The sequence below is a fragment of the Corvus kubaryi genome, unplaced genomic scaffold, assembly GCF_017639235.1.
Source record: "Corvus kubaryi isolate FWS band 111438036 unplaced genomic scaffold, C.kubaryi_AGA036_p1.0 37270, whole genome shotgun sequence".
Lineage (NCBI taxonomy): Eukaryota > Metazoa > Chordata > Aves > Passeriformes > Corvidae > Corvus > Corvus kubaryi.
The window spans coordinates 2033561-2053493 of NW_024581083.1; the positions used below are offsets into that span (position 1 = coordinate 2033561).

Genomic DNA, 19933 nt, shown 5'->3' on the forward strand with positions numbered 1-19933 from the left:
AATTAACTGATGGAAAATTTTTATTACTACTGTTTTCTTCACTAAAGTAGTCCAACAGACTTTAGGTTACAGACAAGAGAGTTGGCAGAAGAAATGAAATGCACACAGAAGGGTTTAGAGGACAATTTCTGTACTCTAACATGCATCCTCTCCTTTAAACAAAGTTAGCACAACTCAATGCGGTGCCTTTTAAGTTCTCTCTGCCTGAAGCAGGGTCTATCTTCAAGTCTTTTTCCCTCGTGCTGTGGTTAGTTAAAAACCATCATTGGTTTTCCAGCATGCATTATTGAAGACAAGACACAAGACCTTTCTGGTTGAGTGCCCTGGCTTCCAGCCCATGAAATAGTCAGCTTTTAAAACATGGCGCAAATCCCTTCTCTTCTCAGCTGAACAGGTTCTGAGGCTACACATATTTTAAACATGGAGTGCAGAACACAGAGTTAGCAGTGCTTTTAAGCTACAATATGTGGCAACGTTTGATTTTGTGTTCGGTATTCCCAAACAACATGGGGAGAAATCCACTTAAAAATTCTTACAACAGACACTATAATAACCAGAAAACCACTGAAAATATCTGTTAACAGTCACAGAAATTTAAAGGTATCACTAATACCACTATTAACACACACTGGATGGTAGTGATAACTCTGCTACAACCTGATAGCATTTGTAGAAAGCTCAGTGTTTACTTCACGCTTTTTTTTTTGCCATGGTGTAATGCTATTTTCAACAAATGGCAAGTTACTTTTGAAATATACTCCAGCACTGTATGAATGTAATGGGATGGCACAGAATAACATATAATTCCAGCAGGTAAGTACATAACAGCTTTTCTGTCTTGACTGTCTTTAATTGAGAGTGCTGCAAAAGCACGGTTTCAATTATAGATTCTAAATTATCTGTTAGCAGCACTTACACTTGTACATAATGAAACAGATACCATGTTGGCAGTGTTTTGAAATGGTAAAAGAATGCTCTGAATACCAACTGCTACATAGTTTTTGGCAACTTGTTTGTTTTTTCGTTTTCTGTGTTAATGGGTCTACAATAACATCACAGCACTAACAAAGAAAGAGAAAGCAGAAGAAGCTGCAACCACAGGCTGCAAAGGAAGGAAAAATGGCTGAGAGTGTCAAGCAAAGTGCCCTTAGAGCCACCAGGAGCACAGAGAGCAACCAGATCCAAACATGTCCTGCTTCATGGAAATGACAGGATTTCATTTCTAATGGATTATGCAACAGAGGGTATCTCAAGGTTCCTGTCTCAATGCAGGCAGGCACCATCTCACTGGAATTTAAATTAGGCCTGAGTGGGTAAGGCTACATGGAGAGGAAAACCAGGGACAGAGAACACACAAAAAATCACCTGTTCCATGTTATACTGGAATCACTGGCAGAGCTGGGGAGTCAGCATAAGACTGCAGGCTCCTTCACCTCCTTTGAGAACATTATATTTACTTCACAGTTCCAAGACATGGTAATAAATGATGAATATTTTTTCAATATTCTTAAAAAGTGTGCTGTAAATAATTTCTTTGGAAGCAGACTGTGCATTCTTTAATGAACATCAACTGTATCTAATCTGAAAAAGGCTCCTTGACACACTCCAAAGAACCTTGTTTTTCAGCAGCAATATATCCATAGCCAACCAGTCAAAGAAAAAGCTATTTCCAGGAATTATTATTATCCAGTGCAGCAAATGTACTGAGCATGTGAATGGTAAGGCCACAGTAGTCTCTGTTGGCAGTTACAGTTCCATTGGCTATTAAAGCAACTCCAAACTGTCAGTGACTTTTACTAATTATGTTGCTTCTAAATCTGTTGAGTATATATATTCTCTAGAACTGTAACTTTGTAAGTAAATTTGATTCTAATGGAGGATCAAGGTTAATATTTCTGGATAAATTTAGCCTCAGCCTCCTTTGGATATCCAAAATTCTGCTTTGTATTTTTATCTGGGAAAGGACTCAAGAATCCTCAAATACCTCAATTAAGTTAAAATGATAAAATTTCAGTGATCTGGAGAACCAGAGCTACATTCCTACTACTTCAGCATGCAAAGATAAAAAATACATTGGATGTCAGACTTTCCCCGAAACAATTACTAGAAGATGACCATTCCTTTGTATTTCTCATCAAAATTTTGAAGTAACGATGTTGAAAATTGGTGAAAACTGCAGATAAGACAATTGAATTTGTAGGCATCAGTGAGCCTAGAGACATGATTCAGGTTTCTAATACTGAAAGATTCAGTTCAGTTTGGTACTATCTTTGGAAGCATCTCCCCACAGATGCTCTCTTATTTTTCTCTACAACACAAATGACCTGGTTTCTAGTTCTCCAAACCACTCCTTCTGGAACATCTTAGGAAAATCTCCCCAGGAAGGGAATTGTGACGGGTTCAACACAGCAGAGGATTTTAAGAGCAGGTTAGATGATCAGCTCTCACAAGTGATCGAGATATATTTAACCTGCAGCAAAGAATGGGGCAGATGGGTGACTCTTTTCGGTCTGTATTTCTGTAGCACAGCACGCTCTATACCCAGCCTGTGCCACATCTGCCAGGAACAGCTGCTGCCTCACCTCTGGCATGCTGAAAGGATCCTTTCCTTTTGCTTTTAAGAATCTAATTCATGACATCCTGTTTTTACGGAGCTACATTACAATGCTGAAATAACAAAATTTAGAAGTGCTCAAAGTTGTACTAAAATCTAGGTTTCATATTTATAGCAAATTTAGCGAACAACTTAAAAAGTTTTAAGTCCAGCACAATATTAATAAACTCTAAGGATTATGCATTATTGAATCACAAATTCCTGCTGAGTTACCCTTGTTGGTATGAGACACAAAACTAGTGACAGCATCTTTGTTCTACTCCTTGCTCTGACACTGCCAGTGCACCTGGGTTGGTCATGATCTTGCTGCTCTCAGATGCCTACTTGTGAAACAGAATTCTTAATAATGACAGAATTCTTAACAATTCTCACTTTGAAGATGAGGAAGGCAGAGCAGTAAATAAAAATATTACAGGAGGTATCTCAGCACTGGCCTCTTCATGTTCCTTCCTCCCCAGGATATAAATACAGAGAGAAAGTGCAAAGCAAATATGACCACTGAATCTCTTTTCTTAGTTAATAGGCTTAAGTTTATTTTTTTTAACCTGAAAAGCAGACCATCATCCTAGCTTTGGTATTTGCAATGCCTTTTTCTGCACTAACAGCTTCACTGGCAAACCCTGTCACTAGAGACTCAAACTTTTTTATAGCTCCCTTCAGTCCTCACCTCCTAATGCAGAGAATGTATCTTGCCACCTGACTCACTCCCCTTCAAGTATTTTTAGAAGCTCTTCCATGTGATGGACCACGGCAGATCACATTCAAAGAGCATCAACTGCATTTAAGTGAAGTTACAGATGTGACAAACTGACAAATCTGTGAAGAAAGACTAACCCAAACTACTCATACTGCTGTGAACAAATGAATCCCAAGATCATTCTCTCTGTTGTGGGTGACTGTTGTAAAGTTCCATGTTTATCTCATAACCCCATAGATACTCGATTTTTTCCCCCTGTCATTTTCTCTCTATAAACATCTACAAAAGAGTTTTAAAAGCACACTTCTTCATCTTACCCAAGGGAGCCATTTCAATCACTCAGTCAAACATATATTCATCAACTAAATAACACTTATTCATTTAAACTGCTGTTTTATTTACCCAGCTGAATTACTATTTTGGCATATACATTTGAAAAGACTGTTTTAGCATTCAAGTATATTTGCCTTTGAAGCTATCAGACAGGCAATCCATGACAACAGCAGTGCAAGCTCCCCCTGCTAAGTTGTCAGCAGGTCTCATCTGTGAGCTGGAGGTCAGATTCAAGGTGGCAGCGGATGGGACATGCCCAGTCAGCCTTTAATTTAACCGATGTCAAGCAGTGTCAGCTATGGAGGCAGAACTGTATTTACACTGAAACCAGATATACTTGATTATTTATAACTACAGTATCCTACACTGTAGCTAAAATTAAAAATAAAAATGAAATCTGGCTACCAGCAGTGTCACACTACAGACATCACATTTAAACAGCAATTAACTCCAGTGCTGTGACTGTGTGCCTCTATCACGGGGATGACTGCAAATTGCATCTTGATGGCACTCTTGAAAAACATCTAGCAGAAAAACCATTCCAGTGGATCATAAATGAACTACCAAAATAATGTGGACAACCTCAAATTAAATACGAGGAAGAAATATCACCCCTAATATATCCTAATAAAACCCCTAATATATAAGGAGTTGGTTAAATTCTCTTTACCTTCTTTTCCTGTAATTCTATATTTCGTATAAATCACTGCTACAGACATAGCTTACTTTATCTTTTTATCTAGCTTATTTTTCTGTTTTTCTTTTTATATAGCCAGGGATTTTCACAGATGACTTGGAATTCTGAAGAAATTTATGGTACAGCTGTGTAAAGGAAACCATTCAATATAAAAAGAGACTCCACTGACTTTTTGCCAAAAAAGACTGTGTGAGAATTACTATGGATCTCCATGATAATTTAACTTTTTTCCTTAGGTAAATTTGCTACTTATATGACCTGACATGTCTTATTGTTCCAGAAAGGCAAATAAAATAAAGTAGAAAATGTCTTTTCTGTACAAATGTCTTCAGTGGAAAAATCAGTGCTATGCACTGTTACCACACTGACAGCTCCCCATATGAACTTACACTTCAAATTATCTACTATCACCTAAGTGCCCTAGGACTCAAGTGAGAACAGATTATTTCTGGAATGTGTACAATAGATTGACTGCTACTGCAAAACAAACTCCCTCAGCTACAGTGAGCTAAAAAGCCAGGCAATGAGAATTTGTCTGGAGGAGCTGCTGAGGCACATCTTGAACTTCAGTTCTGCTGAAGATGCTGAGGTACCAGTGAGCTGTTTTGTGAAGGAAGGAGGAAGGAAACTGCTGAGTGTACGAGCTTTCAGAAGTCCAGGAAAACAGCTTCTGGTACAAAAACAAAATCTCAGGTTGTCTGGTCATCATCCTAATTTTCTGTTGTGGCAAGAGGAAAGAAATTGTCAAAGAGAGTGTATGCAGAAGACACTGGCTCAGCTGCAGCCAATCAATGTGGCAGTGAAATTAAACACCTTGCTTTTAGTAAAATATGACACACCTGATACACCTAAAAATTTAGGCACATCTTGACAATTATGTGAGCATGACTTCACAAGAGTCATCGCTTTCAGAATCAGAAGCAAATTACAACTGAAATAAAATTAAGATCTGTTGGTTCACTGCATTTCACAAAGAGCAAATAAATACTATTATGAATTTCTAAATCAGGATAACAATCACCCCTGATGGTATTTACCAAACTTCATCACCTAACTTTGAACGGAACAACTCATGCTATCACCATTAACACAACCACAAATCTAAAACTCCTGTTGAATTTAGCCAAATCCTTTGCTTTTCTAAGCCAGCCCCCCCTGAGTCTGGTGTATATTCAGAAGACCCCATCTGCAAGCCTTCATAGCCTCCATCTTAACACTTCTGCTAGCTAATGTGCTAATTAAGATCTACATTACATTAGTCACATAACTACTCAATAAGATTAATCCACCTGGAAAATGATGGCTTGTCTTGATTAAACTGAATGAAGGAAACAGAAGTGACATTTAAAATACATTGAGTGTTATTACATTTTGATCGTCTGTTTCAAAGCGTCTGAAAGGAAATAGTAGAAACCAAAAGATTCATGTTGTTTACACTGTTAATGAGGGATGAGTTTATCTTTTACAAAACGACAAAGAGCTCCCTGCAGCTGTTGCCGAGTCCTTACACTGTGGGCTGGGTCGGTTTCAGCAGGAGCACAGTTGGGGGTGGCACCGGTGCCTCAGGCAGGCAGTCAGGAGCTGCTCTCTTTGCATCTGAACCCCAACTCATCCCTCTGTAAGGGTGGCACATCCTCCCATTTCAGAATTTTCTTACTCCTTTAGCATTGCCTGTCTGCTCCATTCCTAATAAAATATCTTAACTATTACAAAATAATTTGTGTGCAAACCAGAATGTGACTCGCAGCTGCAGCATCTGGCAGAGCTCTCAACATCATTTGGAGAGAGCTGAAGACAACCTGTACAAATTCACAATGACTGCTGAGCTCAGCTCTCCGCATCTATCCAAGGAAAATTTCTGCTACATCAGTACAAATCTGTTTTTCCTCTCTCTCATCTCAAGCAAGTGAGATGGTGCCAAATTTAACAAGTAATTAAACTTTCTTCGTTTCATTATTGCCATTATATTTGCAATTCTGAATTTGATATCTGGAAACAAGTATTTTTTCATGACACTTCAGCACTTTCATATTTAATAACTGTAATATTTTTGAAAAAGTCTTTCTGAAATCCACATACACTGTGACAGACTTTGAGAAATATCTCAAACTGAGCACAAACTTGGATCAAGTTTACTTCGTCCAAAGAGAAGCAAACCCTGGATTATGTGAGTATCAAAACACAAATTCATATCAACTTTTTCCTAAGAGTCAGAATATTTATTGTACCTAAAGTGATCTTTCAGGTCCACAACTGTCCACAATTACTTTTGGTCTCTTTTAAAAGGGGGATTTCTAGAATCAGAGATCACAATCTTTTACTGTGTTTTTCAGCTTTCTAGAACATTCCAACAGCAAACAATCAAGATAAGAAATACCAAGTCAATTTTGAATGACGAGAAAATTTGCTAAATTTGTGGGCACATCAAAGACAGTATGTCCTAAGCAAAAAAGTTGACACCAAAGCATTCTTTATATGGATTTTCAGCTGGGGTTAGTTTGGATATTTTCACATAAATTGTAGGTTATCTTAGGTCTCCTCTGAAATGATTAAAGTTGAATTTATGGTATATTCTGTCAATTAAAAAGGAAACAGCACATAGTCACAGATTTTATGGAAATGTGTGTCTAGCCTACCACATAATTGTAAATGTAGAAAACTTCTGGCATAGACTAACAGAATTTAGGCACAGATAAATCCCATAAGGTCACCTATTTCACTTCTTTGTGAAGAAGCAATTATTTCCAAACATGCCTCTTTTTTTCCCCACTTTTCCCCTTAATTTAGATTTATTACACCAAAATTCTAACATTATCCTTACGCAACGTAAGAGATACGTGAGAGATAAATGGGTTTCACTCTCAGAAAGCTTTTTAAATGTCATTAAAATCTATGTCATCCTGCAGAAATTCCAAGGCAGAATCAATTTTTGGGGTTTTATGCACCTTCAAGGGATACTGCCTTACGATTTGTATTAAGAAAGGAATTTTTGTCTCCTAATTTAAATCCCTAGGTCAACACAACTTTCACAGCATGGTGGACTTCACTTGCAGTTTTACAGCAGCACTGAGGATTTTTCTGCCCGCTGCACTTGCCTCCTCCTTTCAGACATACCCAGTATTAGTGAGATGTAGTGTGTAATTACAAAAAAACCTGAAACTGTGTTATCTTAATAGTGAATTTTGTTTTCATTCAGATAGGAAAATGCAGTAATAAAGTAATTTACATTCCTCTTAAACTGCAGTTTTATTATTTCACACCAGAATTTAGTCTCTTAATAAGGAACAGGCAGATCAAATTGAATACCTGCCTTCCCCCCCACCCCCCCTTCAAATTGCTCTACTTTAAAATGCTTTGCTTGCTGAGTAGGCACAGCTTGTGTTTAAGTGTCCCTTCTCAGACTAGGGGTTAAAGGTTTCTTTGGGAGACCCATGTTTTGAAAAGAATGGCTTCATCCTGAGTTGTGTCAATTATAGAAAGGTCACTCTCCACAGCCAGAGCCCTGAAATGGTTGTTGTGTTAAAAGCTGTCAGAGGCTTTCCTAAAAACTGCTGGGATAGCAATATTAGCTTGGACATAATAAAAAGAAAGGTGAGGTAGAAAAACTTTTCACCCTTCCCTGCTCTAAGAATTTGTCTTTTCAATATTCCTTGTGTTCATCCAAACCTGTCATTCATTTTATTCCACTGTGGAAGATTACTTGCCTAAATACTGTTCTTCCTCCTTCCCCCACGTTATCAGCATTTCAGCAACCTTCTACAAAATGCCAGAAGAACAAGTAAACTTTTCCAACACACTCTGAGGAAAGCTAACTGCAGCAATTTGAGACACAACCAGCAGTTCTGTCTCCTTGTCTCCTCTACAGGAGGTTACCACTCCCTAAACAGCATCTCAGCCTCTTCAAATGTGCAAAGCTAATTAGAGTGGGGCTGGCATAAACTGCCAGAATTCGCACTGAAGTGCCCCAGGCAGATGAGCATATTCCAATTCAACAGTCCTGCTGCCCTATATTTGCACAGAGATGGCAACAAAAAGCTGCAGGGAGGGAATTGGGAAAGGTGTTAAACCCCCGCAGTTGTCTGCTAAATGACCGTAGTTGCCGACCTGAGCTCTTCAGCTTCCTGCCCAAAACCATCGGGTCTCTCACCTGTGCACAACCTGGAGGCAGTTCAGCAGCAATACAAACATTCTACCTTGCACTTAGGGATGTGCTGTTCATCCGCCTTGACCTACAGCCAGTCAGAGATGAAAGCCAAACCAGTGAACGTTTGTCTAAAAATCCTCAGGTTTTTGGCACTACCAGGATGTAGGAATTCATGACAAGGAGGAAGTCCAAACTAGACCCTCCATGGAAAACATGGAGAAGCTGAGGTGCAGCAGCAGCACCATTCACTGAAAACAGAAGCAAATCCGTTAAATTATCAACCTCATAAAAGAACAACTCAGTTTCCTCTCCCAGCTCTATTTTAACTGATTGTTTTCCCAATACAAGTATCCTGTGTCAGCATTTGCTCCTAACACTTGCTTTGGCAATTATCAGGTTTAACATGAGCTACAGGTCCTGAGAGCAAGACAATGCTCAGCCTCTGTACAGAACTATTTAGCTGACAAAAATCAAGTGCTCAGACTTCTCCTGTTCCAGTCACGCCATCCCACCATCCCAGCACACTAAAACGTGGGAGGTGCTCTGTCTAATTGTAACATTCTGTTCTGCCTTCTCCCCATAATTGTTGTAATAATCAGAGAAGACCTTATGTGATGCAGCAAAGAAAACCCCTGAACCTCACCAATAAAAGGCCTTCAATTTAAATGATTAAAATCCTTTTTGTGACATGTAACTTCTCTGTGTTTTTAACATACATTTTCTCAGTTTAAGAAAGTATTTCTGGTTCTAGGTTTTACTTATTTTTTCTTTCAATTGCCATGTCTTTGTCATCCTCCACTGGACAGTTTTTCTTTAAGAGAAAAAGAAACCATTTGTTGTCTGTATTTCTCACATTAATATCACAGGACGGATTGTTTTCCATGGGTCAGATTCTGCTGTCCTTGGCATTTTCTATTAGAATTCATCTGAGAGAAAAGAACCAGGGATGTGGTCCTGGTTGCAAGCCAGTTCTTGACTTCTCTCAAGCACTACAATGCACTTCTACTAAATCAAGATTTTCACAGAATCCCAGAATGGGTCAGGTGGGACAGGATCACACTGGGTCATCTGGTCCAACCCCCCTGCTCCAGCAGGGTCAATCCAGAGCACAGGGCACAGGATTGTGTCCTAAACGTTCTGGACTCCACACTGATGCCATGAAGATTTTTTGCCTTTTCTTTTATACCCCTGTTATACCTTTTTTAGAACTTCTGTATTCTCAGTGCTTTTTGCCTACATTCTCGGACTTGTCTGTCAAGCTGAGAGACTCAACATTTTAGAAGCTTTGTAGCTAGGGATCAGTGTGCCCCAGACCCCAAGGTCCTCTCCAGAACACATTCTGTAAACTAAGATAGAACCATCCAGGAGAAGGCTCCTTGGGGAGGGGGGGCTCATTCGAGCCTCTCATTGGGGAATTTTTGATAGATATGCTAATTAGTAACACCTATAATGTTATACCCCATCTTTTGGGGGTGTGCATTGCAGTGTGCATTTGACCTGGACGTGTGCACCCAAGGATCCTTGAAATAAATACCAAGGTAAAATCCCTTTTCCCCTTCTAACCGTGTTTGACTCTTGATTTTAAGACCAGGAAAAGGCATCAACACCCTCTCTGGGCAATATGATCCAGTGCTCAGTCAAGGCACAGGAAAGAAGTTCTGTCTCATGTTCAGGTGGAGCTTTCTGAGCATCACCTTCCTGTAGCCTCCTGTTGTATTGGCTGGCACCACCGAGGAGAGCCTGGTCCGTGTTCTGACCCCTCCCTGCAGATATTTCAACAATTAATGAGGTCTCTCTCAGTCACCCCTCGGAGCTGAACAGCCCCAGCTCCCTCAGCTTCCTCTTTCTCTGAGATCTCGAAGCTATACCTGGAGAAAGGACACGTAGCCAGTGAACACAGCACATTTCTGTGAGCACTTCGCCAGCGCCCGCGGCAGCACAGCTTCATTAGCGATAAACTAGAAACCCGAAGCGGCGCACCCGAGCACCCGGCCGGCACGGGGTGTGCCGAAAGCCGCAGGAGCGAGAGAACGGGCGGCGTTTTGGGGCGGTTCGGCGGCGTTTTGGGGCGGTTCGGCGGCGTTTTGGGGCGCTCTGTCGCGGCTGGGGTCGGGGGCGCGGCGCGGACCCACCTCTGCCGGCAGGGGGCGCGGGCGGGCCGTCGTCGGCGGGCGGGCGCGCCGGGCGCAGCCCGTTGTTGAAGGTCGGAGCCTCGGCCGGCTGCAGCTGCCAGTTCAGCCCCAGGAGATGCATCGCTGCGGACACAGGGGAGACAGACAGCGGTCAGCGCGGCTACTGACACCCGAGCGGCCCAGGGGAACAGCCCTAAGCCGCTCGGCTCGGAGGGATGGGGATGTGCTAAAAGAAACGGCAACAGAGACAACAAAACACCCTCCCACCGCAAAATGCCGAATAAACAAAAGCGAGCCCTGGTGACTCACACACATCTGTCTGGCACTGAAATACAAAAGGCAAAATGCTCACAACAAGCGTTCTGGGCACAGCCGGGCACCACGCACCACGTTTGCGACTCACACAGTGCGGGGGACACAAATCGGGAAACAAAAGCACTTGCTGCAAGTACCAGCTCCGAGTTTAAATTACAGGTGGTAATTTATATGTTGATTATAAAATTGGCTTTAGCCCTATGTAAAGTAGTGACTTGGTAATGCAATTATTTTGTGTTTAGTACAACTTATTTAAGTCAATACATTAGAATAACAGAATCACAGAATGAACTGAAAGCAACCTGAAAGACCATCCGCTTCTGATCCCCTGCCATAGGGAGGGACACTTTTCACTAGACCAGGTTGCTCCAAGCCTTGTCCAGCCTCACCTTGAACAATGCCAGGGCTGGGGCATCCCCTGTTCCTCGAGCAACCTGTGCCAGGGCCTCCCCACTCTCACAGGGATGAATTTCTCCTAATACCCAACCTAAACCTCCTCTCAGTTTGAAGCCTTTATAGAGCCTCTGTCTTCATTCTGTAGATTGAGCTTCCCTGACAAACCCAGGGCTTTGCCAACCCTTTCACCTCACAGTTTTTTGACCCAACAGCCCCAAGCCCTGCACAGTCCTGGGCAGGGAAGGTTTGCCTGTGCTGGAGGCAGGTCCGTGTGGCTGCGTCAGAGGCTGTGCAGCTGCACCTGGAACACGAGCTGAGGAGCGGGAGCAAGGCCAAGGCACGGCCTGCACAAGTGCCGGAGTTACAGGCACCGTGGCAGGGCTAATTGAATAAGTCCTGTGCATAATGCATGAGACTTGACAGGTCTGAATCATTCAGCCAGTGGATTTATGTGCATCTTCACCTTGTATAAACACAGCTACCTGCATACATCTCCGTACTCTCATCACATTATCCCCATGGCACTCTCACAATACAGAGCAGTGTTGAGGGATAAAGCCCACCAAGCCGCTTTTTTCCCTTTCTTTATATTTTCCTGCTTACACAGGATGTGTGTAAACCTATACAGCACAGAGAATAGCGTTTCTAGTTATGTCAAAAGGTGTTTGAGAGGATTCACTGTCAATTTGAGGGCAGGAAAAGAGTATGATTAAGGGCACCCTTAGAATTGTTCTCTTCTGCAGTGTCAGATCCACACGAGACTAGCAGAGATTTTGCATCCAGTTCCAAGTGACTGTAGTGGTCACAAACGGCCCAGCAGTGGCCACATACTAAATGTTGAAAGAGTAAATGTTAGGGACAGGAGAGGCAAAACACTTCTCAGAAACCGCCATTTACAGTTTCAGATAATAATCTCAGATAATCTCTGAATGCAGGGAATCCATTTAGATGTGGCTGATTCATATGTGTATTCCTAAGCCCCAAGAAAACAAAAAGCACTCCCCACCCCCAGAATCCATCTATCCCAACCCCTGGAAATCTCTCAGCACACAATCTATGCAGAGTTTAACCTCCGTATTTTTGAGAAATGCAGCTGGGGAGCAAGACAGCTTTCCTAACACCATCTTCCCCTGGACATCCTATGGACTAAGCAGATGTCTAAGAATAGTAACTAAGATCAGGAGACATTTTGTGTGAAGAGGGCAGTTGCCAGATTTCTTATTCATGCTGAATTTGCAAATTTTGTTTCTATTATGTCAAAATACCTCACAAAAACAAACAAACAAAAATCCATTAAAGCCTCTGGTATGTTAAATACCAGACATGAACCTGAAAAGGATGTTTTGAGAAGAAACTACTCACAATTTATTTCTAAAGAATGTTTAAGAATCCTCGGAAAATATACAAAAAATTTGTGGGATCAAATGATTTATTCAATTACAACTTTTTTGTCTTGCCAAAATAAACATTTTAAAAGGCTTTTCCAGTCTAATCTCAAGAAACCAATTTTTTTTTTTTTTTTCAGTACAGCAAATGAAACTGAAAAATCATTCACAAAGCTCAAACCCCACCAAATTGCAGCTTATCCAAACTGTCCCCACCGAACAGAGACAGCTGTGCTGGGGCTGGCACAGCAGAGGAGCAGCTCGGGGCCTGTTTGTGCTTTCAGCAACTCCCACACCCTGCACAGGCACCAGATTCAGCTGGACCAGCCCCAAAAGCCAAGAGTGCATAAAGATTAGGTGAATTTCAAATCCCCAAAATGAAATCAAGTCACAGAGGAGAATTAGACTTTTGTGTGTTTTACACTCTTTGTGTGTCTATTCAAAGTTGCCATTTTTTAAAATTTTATTGCAAGCGTAACCATAAATGTAGGTCACCTGCAGAGATGAAAGCCTGCTGCTTCAAGTGTGAACCAGTCCTTACAACTGAGAGATAAAGAAATCATAACTAATAGTCTGTCCAAGAGAATTATAGTTGCTACCTTATAATTACCAGGTAAATTCAGACAAGGAATTATAAAAGATCTTATTAACATGGTATTAAAAAAACCCTGTGATCCATCTGCTTCCAAGCACACCATGGTTTCATTAATAACTTCATTGCTCTGTGTTTTAATCAGAGATGCACGTTAGGTAGGAGCAATTAGAGCTCCTTCCTAACGGGGCAGGGATTTGCATTTCTGCTCCATCCCTCATGGAGACTGAGAATCTCCTGCCCAGCTCACACATCCATGAGGTGATCTACAAACCTCCTCTCAGACAGCTGCAGTCACAAACATGAGGAACGTTCACCTTCCACCAAGAATGAGTTGAGAAAAGTGTGTCACAGGGGCCTGAGGGGAAAGCTCTGTGTTTGCATCGCATCGAGCAGAGCTGACTGGCAGCTGAGCAGGGGGAACAAGGAGATACCTTCTCTCTGCTGCTTCACAACGCTGTGAGATGGCAAATTTATATGATTAACCTTTTGTTCTGTTAATCAAACAAAATGCCTCCAGCAAAGGAATAAGTAGAAGCCCGTTTAATTAGAAATGTGGGGATCCACTCAGAAGCTGAGTGGATGTGTCTCAGAGGAGAAATTTGGGCTAGTGAATTTGTGCCTGTTTGCTGTTTTTTCTGTTTTTCTTTTCTATTTTGAAACTGACTTTGTTTTTTTCCCAACAACAATTTATGTATCTACAAATTATATTTTACAGAGCACTTACAGGTATTATTTTTGTGTGTTTGTTTTTTTTCCCCCTCAACATTTAAGCATATTTTAGAAGTTCTTCTCTTGATACTTGATTTTCAAACACTGAGCTTGTCAGAATTTATATGGTTCGTTTAACACATCTAGTAACTCAGAATAGTGTATTTATATTCTGTAAACCATGAGAATTTAGAAACAAGAAATTTTTAAGTGCAACTTTTGAGGTTTAGGTAAAAAATAATAATCAACTGCTCACTCCCACTCGAGCACCATACACATACAGAGAGCAAAAGGACCTGGAAGCTAGACCTGCATGCGCAGCAAGAACAGAAGCAGAGACCTAGTTCATCACTCCAGGTGGCAGAGCTGCCAAGGATCAGTCTAAGACTTACATAAGATACAGGTTGCTAGAGTGAATCATATATTATTTTAAGAAGTCCCAAAAGGTACACAAATACACAGAAAACTGATAAAACTTACACGCAAATTATCTTGAAATTCTCTAAACTCAGTAGTGTCCTCACATTCCTCTCTCACTGGTCTTCTCTCATTCTGGCCATGAACCCACTGCCCACTCCATTCAGAGTTTGGTCTAAAGGACAATGGTTTCCGAGCTCATGAAGCTCTGCCTTGTCTTTGTGCTCCTGTTACTCTTGACCTTGTACTTTTAAAAGGAGAGACCTCTGGTGTCTCTGTGAGCTGGAAATCTCCCTGTAGTACAACTCAGTGTCTGCCAATAGGCAGAGCAGAATGAGGCTTTTCACTTATCCCTTTACTTGATAATATTCTTTCTTGAAGGGAGAAATATGCCGACTAATGATCCATCATTTTCTCCATTTCTTCTGCATCTTCCCAGTTAGGGTCTGTGAAACACACTCTGCTTGCTTGTTGGAAAATTCAGTATTCCCTAAGCAACTAAAAGATGGGAAGATTATACAAGTGAACAGCATTAAGAATATTTCCATAGTTTAATTTCCAGCTACTCATGCTTACTAACCCCTGAATTTTTGTCATCCACAATGAACCCATCAAACTGTGACTTCACTTTGTCAGGATATATCCAGTGTTTGTCTGGAGCAGGCCAACCTCTTTTCATATAAACAAGAAATCACTCCATTATATCACAAACAACATGAACAAATGAACACTAAAAGCACATTTGCTGTTCAAAGGCCATTGTGTTATAGGAGCAGAAATATTCAAGGTTTCCTTTCCATCCACACATGAGGTGAACAATGATGCAACTCTTGTTATTTATTATGTAGTTTTCAGAAACATCAAATTAATTTCCAAGCCAGGTCTAATGAATCACAGACATGACGAAACAAAAGGTTTGTACCTAATAAATCTTAGCATAATGTTAATTTCATAGCATCTATATTTGAAGACCTATCTGCACATCTATTTTTTTATTTCGTATGATCTGAATATTGTTTTAATGCACCACAATGTTTGTATGAAGCAAAATAGATTTAGTGTTTTGCACTTCTGTGTGCATATAGATGGGTACCCAAACAACCTGAAAAGAATAAATGTATTCCCCAAAAAATTAAAAAATAATTAAACATTATTGCATGCTTACTTGTATTAAATGTTACTAAGCTGAGACTCATGGTCCTTTATTAGTTATTACTTCTTGATCAAGCAGAACAACTTGAGGAATACCAGAAATTGATCTTACTGATCTCAATTATTATTCATAAAATAACAGTTATTTAAAAGATTAGAAACATAGTAATTTAAAGTTCTACTGTTCCTTTGGAGAAAGAGGTTCAAGTTCAACCCAAGCCACGAGTGAAACGAGTGCATTAGGCCTATCCCCCAGTGATTACTTGCCCCCATTATAGAATGAATGCACAATCCATCACAGCTGACAACCTCTCCTCAAGAGAAAGGAATAGCAGGGGGCTGAAAGTCAGGAAAGAGCAATGGGGGAACTACATGGGAAAAACTTGCACAGCGCTGCAAACACTCCACTTGATTCTAACTAGTGCTTTCAGGACTCTGCGGAGGAGCACGGATTCTTGGCCGCTATAACAAGGCAAGTAAGAAGCCTTCCCCAGCTCCTCTCATATCTGAAGAGGTTGAATGACAGTTCACGAACACACAATCAGAATTTACTGAACTAAATCTCAGCCAAGATCCACACTTTGCTAACGTCTTACAATTAACAGGCACTGAACACAGAGGACAGGGAGGCTTTGTTGGATGGGCAGCACTGCAAGTGTTCGTTTATGTACAAAGTTATGTTCCCACTGGGGACAATCTGTAAAAGTCCTCTCCCACAAAACCTGGACTTGGCAACAAATAAGCCAGACAAAGATTTCAATAAATCACAGGCTGGCACCACTCTCTGCTTGATAACTTTGTTGGGCAGCCTTCAGCCATGTTTGCAGCAGGACCACTGTCAGGATGAAGCTGGGATGGAGTCCTTGACAAGGGCTGAGGAAGGTGTCAGAGAAAGCTCACAATTACACTAATGCCCTTTCATATTCTGCTACTGGCAGAAAGGGACAGTGGCTTCAGGAGCTCCAACCTGCAATCCACCTGTTAAACATATATTAAAGTGCTTGAAATACCATTACCAAAGAATATGAGTACTGCTACTTAAAAGGAGCAGTCTTAAAATAAACAATGTGAGCAAGTAGCACCTTTCCTTGCTAGAGAAACAATGACGTCTCTCCTAAAATTCAGAACTGTCAGAACTTTCTATTCTTCCTTGAATACCTCGTGTGACTGTGACAAGGATGCCAGAGTTCTCCTGAGGGTATCCAAGAGATGTCACAAAAATTGATCACATTCCCACGCCTTGTTCTAAAACAAAACAAAAGCCACATGGCTTGCTGGGTGGACATCTGCCACTTTTGATATATTATCTACAGGAAAGTCTAAAGCACCATTTTAAAAAATCCAAACCCATCGTATATATGATAGAATTCCAAATGGAAAACAGGCCATGCAGGGAAGCAGTCTGCTGCTGCTGCTAATGCATTATTCAAGAAGAGGCCTGACCGAGAGCTGCACAAGGACATAAAATAACTGAGCAACTGGGCCAGAAATTGGCAGATGAAATTCAAACCTGCAAAATAACATATGCTGGAGAGGAGTAATTTTAACTCCATATGTAAAATAATGACTTCTGATCTGACTAATATCAAACAGAAGGAAAATTTTGGGCTAGATGATAATTTCAAGTAAGTAAACATTGAATCATTATGGGAAGGGTAAACAAAGCAAGGGATATTGTTATGCTGCCACCCCTCCTCTCAGAAAAGACCTAGAGTGACCAGAGGTTGGAGGATGAGTAGGGAAAAGTACATACATGATTTTTCTTCTTACAAGATAACCATTTTTGGGTGCTGGAGACAAATAACCAATAATTTGACTTGTATCTAACCCAACACAGCTGCTCCTACACGCACACAACACTCCAGAGTGTATCCACTAGTCCCAGTATTTCTCCCCTACACAGTACCACAGCATGTGTCCCTACCTATCCACCAGACCTGGCAATCCAGGGAATGCTTGGTAGGACACGTCACAGGCAAACCCTGGGATTTTTATGCCATAAAGCATTTCCTAGAAGCAGCATGACTTTCAGGCAGAGAATGCAGTACATAAATGGAAATTGTTGACATGCCACAAAGTTTGTGCAGGTGTCTCAACCCAGTGTAGCTATTCATCCATACAATGGTAAATACTCTAATTAATAGCACAGCAGAGTCAGTTATAATTATGAGAGGTGCATTTTCAAAATATCTTGTTGGAGATCTCAGGGACACAGCAGATAAGGATTTAACTTCTACAGGGTTGATAGCAGAGATCAAAGATCAGCTAAAAAAACTCCATAATTTTTTGGACTACCAGTACTTAGGGTATTTATGAACTTTTGTTTTAATATTAATGACTAAGAATCCTACAGAGCTCATACAAAACATTTGGATGTATTCCTGATTATATTGCCTTTTCAGCTTGTGGCCATTCAATTGTCTGTAGGCAAGGTTAAAGTTGCATTCCAAAAATAGATCATTTGATCTAAATGTAATACTTCTTTTGAGAAATATATGCAAAAATTCCTGCTTATTGACTGTGACCATTGAAGCTCAACAACAAATAGATGGCTTACTTTCAAGGTCATTCATTCTCAGCAATTCATCTTAATCATCAGTCTGCTATTTGCTATGCACTACGTCTTCCTAATAAATTTAAATTAAACATTCATTTTGGAACTCCATATAAAACATTATCAAAATCCACAACTTCAAGAATTTACAGATCCCACTATTTTCAATAAAACAATAGGCCTGCCTCTATTAGATCTAGAGAGCACAATAAAGAACCATTTCACTGTCTTATTTATCCTGCCCATAACAATGAACAAGACCTCTCACTTCTCAGAGTCACTTTTTGTAGTTTACAATGCTGAAAATGGAAAATTCCATTAACTATAATGGCACTGCTGCGTATTTTTATATCTTGCTGCATGGTTTTTTCCCACTTTTCTATCAATTGAATTAAGCTCATATTGTTACCCACATATAAGCTTCTATATGTTACCCAGCCACAGGTTTATACTCTTGCTAATTGTGCCTGAGCTCTGCAATAGTTTTATACTTAAAATAACAACAACAACAGCATTTTGTAACTTTTGAAACAGAAAGACAGTGTATTTTCTGGGTTCAGGAGGAAAGCTGTGAGGACTGTTTAACCAGAAGGTTTATTAAACAATCAGTGGAAGGAATCTCAGGCTGTCATTCCCACTGGCCTCCTCACTGCTGCAGGGAGAATCCAGCTCTGGGCTTCTGTCTCACCCAGAGCGTTCCTATAAAAACAAACACAGGAAATGTGAATCTCAGCACCTACATTTCTGGGACATGAACCAAGGGAAAGGAGGCAGACCCTCAGCTTTGGACAGTTCTTGCTGTGGAAGAGGTATGAACTCAGAGTCAGCTGTGCTCCTTCTGCTCACCAGGAAAACGCAGGACACATTGTGCCTTGGAAAGCACAATGGAAAGGAGAGCTGACTTCACACAATCTCAAACACCAGAAAGAAATCCTTAGGTATAATTTCACCCTCAGCATGTAAACTCTTTTAGATAATAAACTGTTTAGAACAAGATGTTTGCTTTAAAGCATCCAGCCCAAGAAATGTTTTATAGAAATATCATAAAGGATCTATGAGCGAGCGTATTGTTGTCAGCAGCAGCAAAACTTCTGCTAGGAATTAACTGCTTTCTTTGGAATAAATGTTATTCAAGATTGAAAAGGAGATGGAAGAAAGGCTATATAAGATGCTTCATTGTCACTGTGTTCACACAGAAGAAATAGGGGGACCCTAAAAAAGTAATTTTTTTTTTTTTTTTTTTCAAATTGATCACCCCCCTCCAAGCTGACTGATTTCTTTCCCTGTGCATGTCAATAAACTGAATGGAATGGATTTTCAAAGCACAGCATGAAAGATATACCCACAAATCCCATTAGGAGTAATGTGATTTGTGTGCTTATCTGCCATGCAATGCTTTGAAAGTTCATTCTTCTATTTCCATCTTCAGTTTTTCTACTTCCAAAAATAGTTGAAAAGCTTACACACACTTGCAGCTACTTTGGGGGTAGGGAGAAGTGGAGGATGCTGGTGCCCAATTCCCAGGATAACGCCAGGCAAGCAGAGCTCCAGCCCAGGAACATGAGCTGTACCTTGGGTGGCTGTTTGTTCCCCCGTCACCACCGTGATGGGATAGGAAGGATCCCTGGCTTAGGCCTCGACTTTGCTCGTCTCAGTCCTCTTTACTGAAATGTTTTGATTTTGTGCCACTTTGAGCAATCTTTTTGTCACAAGAAGGGTAACAGCATTGCATGCTGCCTTCAGAATCTGGAATCTCATGACAAAGACCTTAAAAGAGAAGCAGAATACAGTGCA

The 19933-nt window shown here is 40.7% G+C and overlaps 1 protein-coding gene across 15 annotated transcripts in view; it reads right to left on the reverse strand.

The window, feature by feature from the left end:
- The window catches only part of TENM2 (teneurin transmembrane protein 2), a 655728-nt gene that overhangs the window by 112054 nt on the left and 523741 nt on the right, over positions 1-19933 (reverse strand). For 12 of the 15 annotated variants that reach the window (XM_042025408.1, XM_042025406.1, XM_042025405.1 and 9 more), the window contains one exon: positions 10618-10740. The exons of the other annotated variants lie outside the window; for them this stretch is intronic. In XM_042025408.1, the coding sequence (XP_041881342.1) occupies positions 10618-10740 (123 nt within the window). The remainder of the gene's footprint in view (positions 1-10617; positions 10741-19933) is intronic. 15 annotated transcript variants of the gene reach the window in all.